This window comes from Galendromus occidentalis, unplaced genomic scaffold, assembly GCF_000255335.2.
Source record: "Galendromus occidentalis unplaced genomic scaffold, Mocc_1.1 scf7180000077529, whole genome shotgun sequence".
Lineage (NCBI taxonomy): Eukaryota > Metazoa > Arthropoda > Arachnida > Mesostigmata > Phytoseiidae > Galendromus > Galendromus occidentalis.
Window position 1 is genome coordinate 116968 of NW_003805517.1, and position 13034 is coordinate 130001.

The 13034-nt window shown below is 52.5% G+C and overlaps 1 protein-coding gene across 1 annotated transcript in view; it reads left to right on the forward strand.

Moving 5' to 3' along the window:
- Positions 1-13034, forward strand: part of shot (dystonin-like protein short stop) — a 59376-nt gene that overhangs the window by 17814 nt on the left and 28528 nt on the right. Inside the window, 9 exon segments of the mRNA XM_029112823.1 lie at positions 5358-5524; positions 5860-6420; positions 6590-6847; positions 7020-7224; positions 7389-8995; positions 9124-9453; positions 10005-10161; positions 10517-10600; positions 11465-11691. Coding sequence (XP_028968656.1) covers positions 5358-5524; positions 5860-6420; positions 6590-6847; positions 7020-7224; positions 7389-8995; positions 9124-9453; positions 10005-10161; positions 10517-10600; positions 11465-11691 — 3596 coding nt within the window.

The window sequence follows — 13034 nt, forward strand, 5'->3', positions numbered from 1 at the left end:
TTTGTCACAAGTAAAAACTCCGCGCGGAGCTACAATTCCTTGGATGTCGACGAGAAATTAAATTATTCATCGGTGTTCCGAGGAATAACGGAGGCATTATGGATTTCCGAACCCTCGAGTATGAGAAAGCTCTTGAGACGGTCTGTCATCAGAGCTCCTGAAATTGAACGAAGGGAGACTTGAACATCCCGGACGCTGAGCATGCATGACTCCGATTGAATCGGTCGACAAGTAGTCTGGTAGTCTGCGAGCCGGAGACGCGAAGGAAGTTCCAAGGATTCTCGATCGACATGGATCGACAAGGATTCCGGTCGGAGTTCGAGGTCCTAGAGAAGTCCCCGGACCTTGGGTCAGGAGCATCGAGATCGTACTGTCTCGCGAGTTTCTCCGAAAGGGAACAAGGCGCAAGTTCGCACGCGATATTCCGACGCATTCGAATCTCATGTTTGTTGAAGCTTGTCTTGCAAATGAACGCCGACTGGACTTTCTGTTGCAAGTGGTTGTACCTGTACCAAATTTGGAGTTCGTCTCCATCCCACTCTGACGAACACGGCGACGACGACAACAACGACCGTGGCGGCGGGCGGGCGACCGGCAGACCGGCCGGTCGGTTCTTGGGTATGCCATCGGTGGATTCGTCGGTGGCGGTGCCGCCGCCGCGGCGTCGGTGCTGCGGTTGCTGCTGGTTATGAGGGTGAGGATCAGGATTTCCTTTCCCAACGCCAACGTCGCTTTTACCAAACTGATTGAGGCAGCCAGCGATGTAGTGCGCCCGACAACTGTTGTATATACTTCACTGGACGGGATCAGCCGGTTAACCAACCCCCCGTCTCGTAGTGTTTTTTTCCCCGTCGCTTCCTTTTTGTTTTTGTTGTGCCCCGAGTGAGATTCATTCCGTTACTGTTGGGATAAAGTGTCGCTCAAGGATCGCCGGTTTTCGCGCGAACAGAAACCAGTGCAGTGCCAAACAGTGACCCTGTGCCAAACTCGCATTTCCGCCTGCGCGGATCCGTCGGTCGCGGAGGATGTACTCCTTCGTGAAGGGAGGTTCTCGACTCTACGTGAAGGGTCGACGCGAGGACGATGAGGAAGAGGAAAGACCGTCGTCCTCTTCGAGGCAGCTGATGGTGCGCGACGAGCCCCGTCAGCAGATGGCCTCGGCCTCGCAAGAGTCTCGAGAGTCGTTCCGGACGCAGCAGATGCGCTCCGGTATCAAGACCGTTCATACGTCACGTGTCGTTCGCAAAACGACCACTGTCACTGCCGGGGAAGAACAGACTACAGCTGTTGCGGAACACCGATCCGAGCTCCGAGCCATTCGCTCCTCGGACTCCGACATCAAACGGCAGAGGGTAAGCGATTGCGGGAGTGAAAAACGTTTTATCGCAAGCCAGCGTTCGATGGAAAAAATCATAATCTCGTTCTCGCGGCCGCCGCCGTTAAACGAGAAACGGAGAAAAAAAACAGCTGATCGTTGTTGAATCTAAACATCAGTGCAGCGAGCGGGCAGCACCTGTCGTCCGAAGGAAGCCGCTCACAGCGGGCTCATGGATCACCCTCGGAAGGGGTCTCAATACTAAGAAAGAGAAATGGCGGGCTGATAATTATTCAATACGAGAAGTCTTGCTTCTGGAAATTTCAATAACAACAAATCGGGTTGGATGCGGGAACGCTTGCGTAGCCTTTGCTCGGTCATTGTAGAACGGTTCCTTCACGGTACCGTATCAACGGGGGATCCCTGTGGAAAGCTCTCTGTGTGGGAAACGGTTCGGATTCGAGCACTGAATTTCGAACCACCGTTGGGATTTTCCCTAGAATATCAATTCCATCGTTCGCGACGGTTGGCAGAAGACGATTTCTGACAGTGTGCTCAAGAGGCGTCGCGTCGTAAGCAGAAAACGGAGAAAAATAAACACTTGACAGGCGGGAAAATCGCGCTGGTAGCTGCGCGTTCGTAGGTTTAGGGTCTCCTGCATCCAGCGATGTATGTATTCGAGCGTTTCGACCCGCTTCGTCATCTCCACATTGTGAGCCCGACGTGCCGATGACGAATGTGAGCTTTTGGCTCAATCCGTTGCGATGCTCGGGGGACTCTATCAGCCGAGTCTCCGGTTCCAAGAAACGGAGCTCACGGATGGAAATCGGGGATGAATGATTTCGGAACAATGTTTATCGAATGAGTTGAGGTCTCTCCCTTCCCGTGCGCGGTACGCTCAGACTCTCATGCTATGGTCGAGCCTGACGCTCAGGGTCCGAGTCGACCCAGTCCCATGCGGCGACATTTACTCTTTGTGCTCCGCAAAACGCGTTCCAAGGCCGAATACGAGTCGTCGTAGCTTCGACAGGCGGCGTCGATGAGTGCGAAGCTCGGCGTTCTCTTTCTCTCATCAATGGAGTCGAAGGAATGGGTCCTGATCGAAGTCGGAACCGACACGACGGCCTTGTCAGCGGCGAAGTCCCTTCTTGAGTCCTAATTATCGTAATGATCCCTACCACCGGACGCTCGCCGATCCCTGAGAATAGTTAGCAGTGTAAAACAAAGCCGTTGCGTTACCAAGGCCACCCTAGACAAACGACCAGAAAGTCCATTTTGCCACTCACAATCCGATGACGTTCAGAACATCAGAAGAAGCGACTATACGCTGTTTTTACGAGGGAGCGGCTGCGGCGAATGTTGTGGTGGTTGACCCCTGAAAGTGCTCCGTTAGCGCACGATCCGTACCGAAGTCTTCAATGGGACTGATCTTCGAATGTATCTACCGATATCGTCTGTCTGATCGATGCTGAAGCCCATGCGAAATGGTCGGAGTACACGGCTCGGCAGTTCCGATTTTGCCGGGAAAACGCTGGAAATTTTGCGCCTGCTCGGAAGAAAACTGAAAATGGGAAGGAATGAGATTCTGATCCCAATATCACAGTACCAACGAATGAGCAGCAACACTGCAGAGGCAAGCGATGCCAAGCGAGCAGGTAGTAGTCGATCGATCTTCTTGCAGCGGACTTCGTGGGTGTCAGCTCCTCGGTTTGATTCTTTTATTAACGCTGATACGACGTCTCATTTTCGGGACGCCTCCCCCCTTTCGATCATGGAATTCATGTCGAATTTTCCTCGCATTCCTGAAACTGCACGAAGACGCGCAGCTTAATTCGGACGAATTTCGAAGAGCGAGAGGACAAAAAGTCAGAACTCGGGAAAAATCACTATTCGGATCTGTCGCGCGGGAGGAGGAGAAGTAACGTTGGCTGAATTGATTCTTTTTTTGGATCGATCCGACAATTGCTCCTGTCGTCGCGACTCTCATTTCCTCAGTCAAAGAGGACCGCGCGGCCGGAGCGCCGTCGCGCGGGAGCCGAGCTCGGCGGGGGAAGTGTCGCCTGATTGTTTTTCGTCTAGCTGAGGGATTCACTTATGCCAAGGGGATATTGAGGCGATAAATATTTGCGCGAGCGATGCGTTGAGTTGCACAGCGGCGAGGAGGGCCTCCAGGGAGTCGTGCCGAGGCATAAGTCTCGTGTTTCCATAAGGGATCATTGCCGCATCCTAGTCCGAATTCCTGAGCCCTGAAAGTATGTCAATGACAGAATGCGAATCCAACCTAGCTCTACTCTACGCCTGACAAGACACAAGGCTGTTGGGTACCCAATGAACGAAGCAATCGGCGACAATCTAACAGCTCCCCAACGTCGGAGCGATGAGCACCCTATCTGTCGACCTCAGGAACCATTGGCGTTGAGCGGCAGTGCCGTCGTCAACCCTTCATTGATGAGTCGGGATAAGGACCACCAACTGATGGGAAACGAATCCTCCCCTAATCGGAGCAGCTGAAGCAAACTACTCCGGTCCGGGTGGAAAATCTGGATGAGTAGGCATCTGATCACGCCTGGCCTAATTGATCCCGGTCGCAGCTGTTGCTCCGCGGTGGAAACGTTTCCGCGGTGTCATTCGAACGCGCCATTGTTTCGCTTGTTTGTTCATTTATGCTCGGGCATGCTGCCCATGATGGTCCGTCATCGATTTCAAAGTCGATTTCGGCCACTATTGAATCACCGACGGGGCAAGCTCTCACTGACGGTCCACCGCCGCCGCCGACGTCGCCGCCGCCGGCACTGAAGCTTCGCCTGAACATAGTCTAGCAACCTTGCGTCTGTGCACCTGTCTCTCTTCCCTGTCTATCGCCGCCAATGGAGCGGCTACTACTGTTGCCGCTGCCGCGGATGCGATTCTTAACGCGGTTCTTGATCATCAGTGATTCGCTCAGCTAGCCAGCGAACGAGCCTGCCTGCCTACCTACCGTAGTCGATGACTAACCATTGTAAAATGCCGTCGTCGACGGCAACCTGGGCGCTGCTGGCATCGCCCATCGACAGGAGGAGCGGCAGTGCCACCGAAATCCGCGGCGACAACGCCGATGAGGCTTCGAGCATGCGTTACTCTCCAAAGCGCCGTTTCTCCGCATCCGAAGCGCCGATTTGGTCAGCTGCTAGCACGGAGGAAATAATCCTCTCGAACTTTCGTGAAGTCGATATATGTACGTCGGTACAGCATAGATATGAAATGGCGGACGTAAGTGTGATTTGCACAGCCGAACGTGTTAGGCCGATTCACGAATTGGCAAGGTTGGTCAAGCGAGAAAGAGTAAGACAACAATACGCCTCGGCGAGCAGGTGCGATAGTGAAGAAGATTCATCGACCGAAGTTTTCTATTGACTTTTCTATCGGGTCAAAACGGAGCCGAAGGTTGACTCAGCGCATTTAGGACTCTCCGCGTGCGAAGGGTGATCGAACGAAGGAGCCCGGCAAGAAACTCCTATCGCCGACTGATAGGAGTTTCGAGTAACGCATCATCTCGACTCGTTTCGAGGAGAATCGGAAAATTCGGGGAAAAACGAAAATTAGTCCTGGCTTTCGAATGTCGAGTCCGGCCTTTCGGTCGGGAGGTCTCCATCACCGGGGAGAAGAGGTAGAGAAAAGAATAATGAAGAGGAATCGACCAAAACTTCCAACCCGAAATACGAACAAGCAAGTCACGAGCCGTTGGTCCATTGGTCGGAATGACCTTTTAGTTAACCCGTGACGTAACAAGTTTTTTAATTGAGATTTATTGTAATCAAATTCGTATGAACACACACACGCATACATGCGATTTCTAATCGTTGTGGTGACTATCATGATGGTGGTGTGCTTACGTTTGGCCCAGCCCGAAGCGATTAGCGGAAAAACCGGGGAGCGATGGAACAAACTAAAAGTGAACCGAGGGAAAAATTCACAGAATCTCGTCCACGGGACTGGGCGCGGAAGACCGAGCATGCGTTGACGCGATAACCTCCAAAAATGACTCCGAGTTCCTCTTCCACAGATTTCCGACATAACTTTCAACCAGAACAATGAGGTACTAACGAGCCGCGAGGCTCTCCTTCGATGGGCTCAACGGACGACCCAGGGATACCCAGGCGTCAAAGTTCGGGACTTCACGTCTTCCTGGAGAGACGGTCTCGCCTTCAACGCCATCATCCACAGAAATCGGTGAGTTGATTCCACTGCCTAGCAGAAGATTTCCGTGTGCTTCGTTCGCGGACAGGAAACGCGTCGGTAGTTCGACGTGCTTCGGCCGCAAACGACCTTGGTAAGGTCGGTCTAATTGAATCGTGCTCCAGAATCCGCCTTGCATTTTCCGTAACATCGTAGGCGTTCGGAGTCACGCGCATGCGACGCGAATATTCAGGAGCTCAGGCGTCGGCCGGTCGTAATGAAAAACGAATGGAGACATCTCTCTAATTAACACATTACGCGCATGTTTCTTCGATTCCCAAGGCGGGCGCATGAAGCCAATGAATTTCATTTTAATTCCCTCTCCTCAGTCCCGACCTCATCGATTGGCACTCCCTGTCCCGACACGAAGTACGTGAAAACCTGGAGAACGTATTCAACGTGTCCGAACGGGAGCTCGGTGTCACTCGTCTACTGGACCCCGAGGATGTCGATACGCCTCATCCCGACGAGAAATCTCTCATCACCTACCTGTCATCGCTGTACAACGTTTTCCCCGAGCCGGCTACGCGCAATCCTTTCGAAGACGAGAAGCAACGTGTCATCGACGAGTATCGTGATCTCTCGTCGTCGCTGCTATTGTGGCTGAAGCAGAACGTTCCCCGTCTCCAGAACCGAAGCTTCCCCGACCGGATCGAAGAGGTTAAGCAATTGTACCAAGACAATGCCACCTTCAGATCCATTGAGATCCCACCCCGTCTCAGCGAGAAACAACGCCTGCAGAGCCTTTGGAAAGATATGCAGAAGATGATGCGCGAGAATCGCGTACAGATGGATGACCAGCTCCGTTATGATTACCTGGACACCCAGTGGAAGAAAATGCTTCACGCCCACGAGGACCGTGATCGCGCACTACAGGATGAAATCACCAGGTGAGTGAGTCACACAAAAGCCGTTAGCGCACATGGCCGAGTCATTGAACCAACGGACGGACGGCGGGTCGGGGAAAAAACACAGCCCAGATCTTCTCGAACAGCGATGGCTGCGTCTCGTGGGTCCCATCTCTTTATTGGTCTTCGGAACAGATTTTCTCCCCTCCAGACTCGAGAAACTCGAACGGCTCGCCGAAAAGGTCCAGCGTGAAGTTCGAACCACTGATGGGAAATTGGACGATATCGAGGCCAGAATCAGGGAAGTCGAAAAAGATCTTCCTCGACTCCGGCCCGAAGAAGCGAAGAGAACGTGCGAGGTTTTCGAACGAGACCTCAGAAGGATCGAAGAAACCATTCGCATGCTCTTCAAAGACGTCCAGGTGCTCATGGACGGCAGATACTACCGTTCAAGAGAACTGCACAGGCTGTAAGTGACGCAAGTTTTCTCGCCCTTGGCGCCCACCATAAGCTCGAAATTTTAATCGAATGTCTTCGCTGAACAATTGTGACCGAGCCTCGGGTCGATGGAGTCAAACGATACGAGTCCCTATCTTTTTGTAAGTCTCGCTTAGCCGGTATGTGATTGATTTCGTTCCCAGGGTTCAAAACCTGCAACAGAAATGGGACAACGTACGAATCTCATACGAACGACGTCTCATCGATGCTCTCAACAATCGACAGTACAAGGTCGAAGAGAAGAAGGTCGTCAAGGAACGACAAGTGTTCTCCGAAGCTCGACTCTTGGAAACTAACGATGCTTTCAAGTTCCTACAACAATGCATCGAGTGGGTCAAGGAGAAATTGGTGAGTCTCGCACACGGTGTCAGGGAACTCAGTCATTCATTCATGAACACACACTGGCGACGGGTGGGAGGATTCTCGCGGGCTCGAGCTCCCCACGCGCCCGAACATCACAATGCGGGAGCGATTTCTGTGCGAATAACGTGCGTTCTATTTTTCTTGCGCAGAAATATCTCGAGGAGGCCGAATACGGAAACGACCTCCCCTCAATCCAATCGCTCGTCTCCGAGCACAGGACCGAACAGAAGCTCATCGACCAGTTCCAGAAGAACATCGATACGTGCGTCTCGCGCAAGAAGCACTTCCAGGGCCAAGAGCTCGATTTCTATTCGAGATTGCTGGCTCAGCTCGAGCGAGGCTACTCCGACGTCGTCGTGCAATCGAACAAACGCATGTCCGATCTCGACACGTTGCTCGAGTTCGTGAAACGAGTTCACGAGGAGATGATGTGGCTCAACGAACGCGAAGATATCGAAATCAGTCGGGATTGGGCCGCGGCCAACATCAATCTCGTTGAGGTCGAAGCTCACCAGACATCGCTCTGCCACCAGATGGAAGGCCGCGAGTCGCAGTTCAACTCGGTCCTCGACCAGGGTAACAGTCTGATCCGTCAACGCCATCCGGCTCATAAGACCATCGATCATTTCCTTTCGGCGATGCACTCGAGCTGGAGCTGGATGGTTGAGCTGATCCACGCGCTCCAAATCCATTTGCGTCACACCCAGGACCACCAGCGCTTCTTCCGCGAGGCCAAGGAGTGCGAGCAGTGGATGCAGACGATCGAGGAGCGTCTGAACTCGACGTTCTCGCGAACGGTGTTCTCAATCGACGAGGGCGAGCGTCTTCTGAAGCAAATGAACGACATGCGAGAGGACGTTTCGCGTTATTCGTCGATTGTCAACTCTCTGATCGATCGCTCGAAGGACATTTATCCTCTCAAGCAACGACGCCAGCCCCTTCCGAGACCTCTGCGCGTCAACGCCGTCTGCAACTACAACCAAGGCAACATGCAGATCTACAAGAACGAGCAGTGCTGGCTGCACGACAACAGTCAGAGACAGAGGTGGAAGATCATCAACCAGAAAGGCGCCGAAGGTCTCGTGCCCGGCGTCGTTTTCGCCATTCCGCCGCCGAACCCCGAGGCGATCGACCTCGCAGAGAGTCTCAAGCGCAAGTACGAGGCGCTCATCAAACTCTGGACGAAGAAGCAACACAAACTCCGTCTGAACATGATCTTCGCCACAATCAACATCGTCAAGGGCTGGGACCTGAAGACGTTCAAGGCGATGGAACCCTCGCAGAGGGAAAGCATCATTAGGGCGCTCAACGACGATGCCGATAAACTCCTCGCCGAGGGAGACAAGAACGATCCTGACATGAAACGTCTGCGAGATGAAATCAAGTACATCAACAAACTCTATCAGGATCTTCTGCGTCAGCTCAAAGAAGAAGAGGCCGAGAACTCGCCGAACTCACCGGCGAGGCGCTTCCAGGAGACGTCGAACAACCTCGACCAGGTTCTCCGGGAAAAGGAGCGAATCCTCACCCAGCGACTCAATGATCCGATCCCGCGCGACCTCGACGCCCTGGACGAGCTTCACTCCCAGCACAAGGACTTCGAACGCGACCTCGGCAGCTACGAGGGAATGATCGCCGAAATGAAGGTCGCCTTCAAGCAGATGACCAAGAAAACTCCCACTCACCAGGACAAACACGACCGTATCGTCGCGCTCTGGGACAAACTCTGGACTCTCTGCAGGGCCTACGCCGAAAGGTGAGCATTCAATGATAAATCTTCGTCTCTCCCCCTCCCCTCTCCAGCCCCTCCCGGGGGGCGCTGGGAATGAGCGTTTCCGAACCGGGCGAAAACGGATTTCCAGAGATTCTCTTCTCACCCCACAGGTTCAAGGCCGTAGAGCTCGCCATTACCTCTCTGAAGGAAGCGACTCAAGCCGTGTCCAACGTTGAGATCTCTCTGGCTTCTTACGAAAACCTGCCTCAGGATGAAGAAGCTCTCAGAAAGATTCACGAGGATTTGCTCGCCATCCAACTTGAAATGCAACAACAGCAGCCCCTCTTCGACCAATTGGTCACCAACGTGACCCTCGCGAAGAAAGTCACCGAAAAATCTCGGCAGAACGTCTACACGCACCCCGATCTGCGGAAACTCGACGACGATACCAAGAGGGTGTTGAAACGCTGGAGCGACGCGTTGAATCAGATCGCTGAGAGGTGAGCTTCCCCCCTCTACCCTTCATTTCCAAAAGCGAACGCTGGGAGGTCCTGTCCTCAATTTCTGCGGCCCGTCCTGCAGAATACGGCCGTTCCGCACAGCGGAAGCTAGGGTCGACGGAGAACGCAGGAATGCACAATTTAGATCTCCTTTGGTCGTATTCTCTGGAACTCGCAGCAGGCCAAGAGCCCATACCGCACCGTCGTTCCAACTCCCCCTTCTGTCTCACGTCGGAGGAGGACGGGGGGGGTCCAAAATCGTTGGCCCCAGATCTGCATGGTCGGGTGCCTTAGAGATCCGGCGCTTGCACAGGTCCATCACATGTCAGTCTCTCTTTGTATACGTGTTCCGGACGTATATCTTCCATTCCGTCCATGAATCGCGAGACCGCAATATGCTGCTGCCGAATCGAAATGAACGACGCGGGTCGTGACGAATATTTTGCTGAGTCTCTTAGGGCGGATCCACGAGTGAACACTGGCTAGACCACTGGCGAGTGTTTTTGAAATATTCTGTCCGTAGGTTCTAATTTCCTTGCTTCAATTTACAGGCTTCGTAGCTGCGAAGCTGCCTCAGAGATGCTGAGGGCCTACAGGAATAAGATGGATGACGAGAAGCAATGGGCAAACCAAATGACAATTAAGGTGAACACCATCAAAGAAGTGAAAAGCTCTCGCGACGCGGAGCGCGAGTATCAGCTAGCCTTGGTGAGCTCGCTCTGTCTTTCTGTTCTAAGATGATACGTCAATTTCAAATTTCTGACCCGTTCGAAATTTGAGGTTTAACAAGCAAGGAAGAGGGTGTAGGCATATTCCTATCTTAGAACATTTCGTCGAAGAATATTCAGCGAAAACACACAATCGGAAGATGGAGTCGCAGCTCAGAATTATCGAGCTATTTTTTTCCACCCCTAATGATTCAATTTACCATCCGATTTTTTTTCATCGCGTATTCATACAGCCTACGATCGATTAACCCGTGTACTACCTGAGGAAAAATCGTGGCAGAAGCTGCGATCCTACGGAGTGCCGAAAAAACCAAACCAACTGCTTTCCTTTCTAGTCGCTATTTACAACCCTCACGGAAAGGAAGCCTATCCTTGAGGATCTTAACCTCGTGGGCGGCCGCTACATTCGTGAGGCGAAGGTGTGTCATTCTTTTTCCGACGATCCTCTCTACTCGCGTTCTTCAGGACGACTCCTCGAGGACTCTTGGTATATCTCCTCCACCCGCACCGTTCCCACCCCTTTCGTTGTACCACCATCCCTACTGTCCCCACTCCCACCAATCCCTCGACCCTGCACGAATCATTAGAAAAAAATCGATGATCCCCATAGCCTAAACGTACCCTACTCTCTCCAAATTTCTCCGTCATACCCCGATTCCCTTTCTCACCTGAAATCTTCGAGATCTAAAGTCCAATTCCCCTGATGTAGCCTAAACCTCACGAATTCTGCATGCGTATCCTAACCTGTATCACTGCTTCATAGTAACTCAAGCGCGGCAGTTTCTTCTCGGAGCCGGTAAATTCGTCCCAAGACAGAGGAGTCGTTGGCCGAAAAACGGCGCCCACTCAGAAGTCTGACAAAGTCGTTGTAGACTTCATGTAGTAGTTGTTGTTGTTGTTGGTGTCGTTATCGTCGACGTCGTTGTTGTGGTGTTCATTCTGTATGTGGACGTAGTTCGGCGAATATGTTAATTTGAGCTCCTTTTTGGGTAGCATAGTTTAGCCATCATCGACTCAAACGGCATGATCACTGCATGTTTCTGCACCGAAACACCGATTGCACCGGTCGACCAGAACTGTCGACCCCTAGTTTCCGTCGTTCCTTCATTCCCCACCCCATAAACCCACGCACGAATCCTGCACGCTGCAAGCCACAGGAGACCGAGAGAGTCGTCGAGGAGCCCCGGGAGCGTTCCCTTCAACATCTGTGTCCATGATGGTGATGATGAGATCACTTCGATTCGTACTGACGTGTTCCCCGTTCCATGAATTGCTGCGCACAGATCTACGATCTCAGAAACAAAAACTACCGGGAAAGTCTTGAGGACGCCCATCCTAGTCTAGATGCTAGTCTCAAACAAAGAAGAGGATTGCCAGGAGCGAACGGAGCCGACGTGGTCGAGACAGAGCTCGACCAAGCCAACGCTGAGTACCGACAAACCGGAGAAAAATTGAGTTCGCTTCTGCATAGCATGCAGAAGTACTTCACCAGTGAGGAAAGGCACAAGGTGTGTGGGTTAAGATCGCGTAACGTTCAGGTTCATGTAGCTCAGATGTTTCCGATATTTCACGTGGGTCACGTACCTCTCAACATAGGATCGACGTAGGCTCCTATCAATTGTGCAATATGATTCGATTATGATTAGTATCGGTTAGATCGAGGTCGGGTCGAACCGACGTCCTGCCTCAGGGGACTCATTGCTCGTAGATAGCGTCGATCCTCCAGCCCGTATCACTGACCGACAAGCAGAAGAAAACGAACAGACAAAGGTTAGGGAGTGTCCGTACCGCTCGGCACAAGGCGGCCTGACCTATTGTCCGCAAAAGGATAGACGTCTGACGGAACGGCGGAATGAGTAAGCCAGCAATCCTTCATGAGGGCCGCCAACGCGGGCAAATATTCGCTTGTATATTCTCCTCGGTCTGTCTGTTATTCGTTCGCTCGCTCGTTCCTTCGTCGGAACGCTCGGCCTGCCGACTGTTCCGTATAAGGAGCCGGATTTCATTTTTTTCGACTCCCAGCGACTTTCCTCCGCGGAGCCTTCAGGAGGTGACGTACACGCGATCAGCGGTGGATGGACGGCGGAGACGTTTTCGCGTATGCTTGACGTTCGCTGTGACTTGCTCGGCCGTAAAGCATTGCTGTCGCACTTGATCGGAGTAGGCGTTGCAACAGAAGATTTCGTCTGGGCTGTCGTTCGACTCCCTGAGCTCCTTTTACGGAACTCTATTCGGAGAATCGAAAACAAACAACCAGAACCAACACGGGAGGTTTTTTCTTGCGACCAACAGTTCAAATTAGGAATTTCGTTTCCTCGATTTCCTCCCGGATCACGCTCCTCTTTTGCGTCCGCCAACCTCCTCGCTGTGTTTTTTCCCTTGGAAAGCGCATTAGAGATTAGGCCGGTTCGGCGCGGCCGGTAAGAAAAAATGAAAAACGACCGATAAGCCATATGATGAATTTTAACAGTGGGCGCCCAGGCTCCAATGATTTGAAAAGAGGCCCTTTTGGGGAGAAACTGTACACTTGGACACGGCACGTACCGTACGGCGTTTTGGCAGATGGATTTCGATACGGTCATGGCATCAGTGTCGGCAGCGACGGCGGCAAACTCCACCGGATGAGCGACGGACGAAAAGAAGTCGCCCCGGTGGACGGTCGACGATGTGAAATTAGTTTCTCCAGCGCGCGAACTCCTCCCACGCCTGAGATGTCTCTTGTTTTCTTTTCACTCGGGGTGGATTTTCACTGGACTTCTTTACTTTTGCCGTTTCGAGCACCCGTACCATGAAACGTCACGAAACCCTTTCCGGGACTCCAGCAATATGTTTCATCTTCAACCACCATCATCT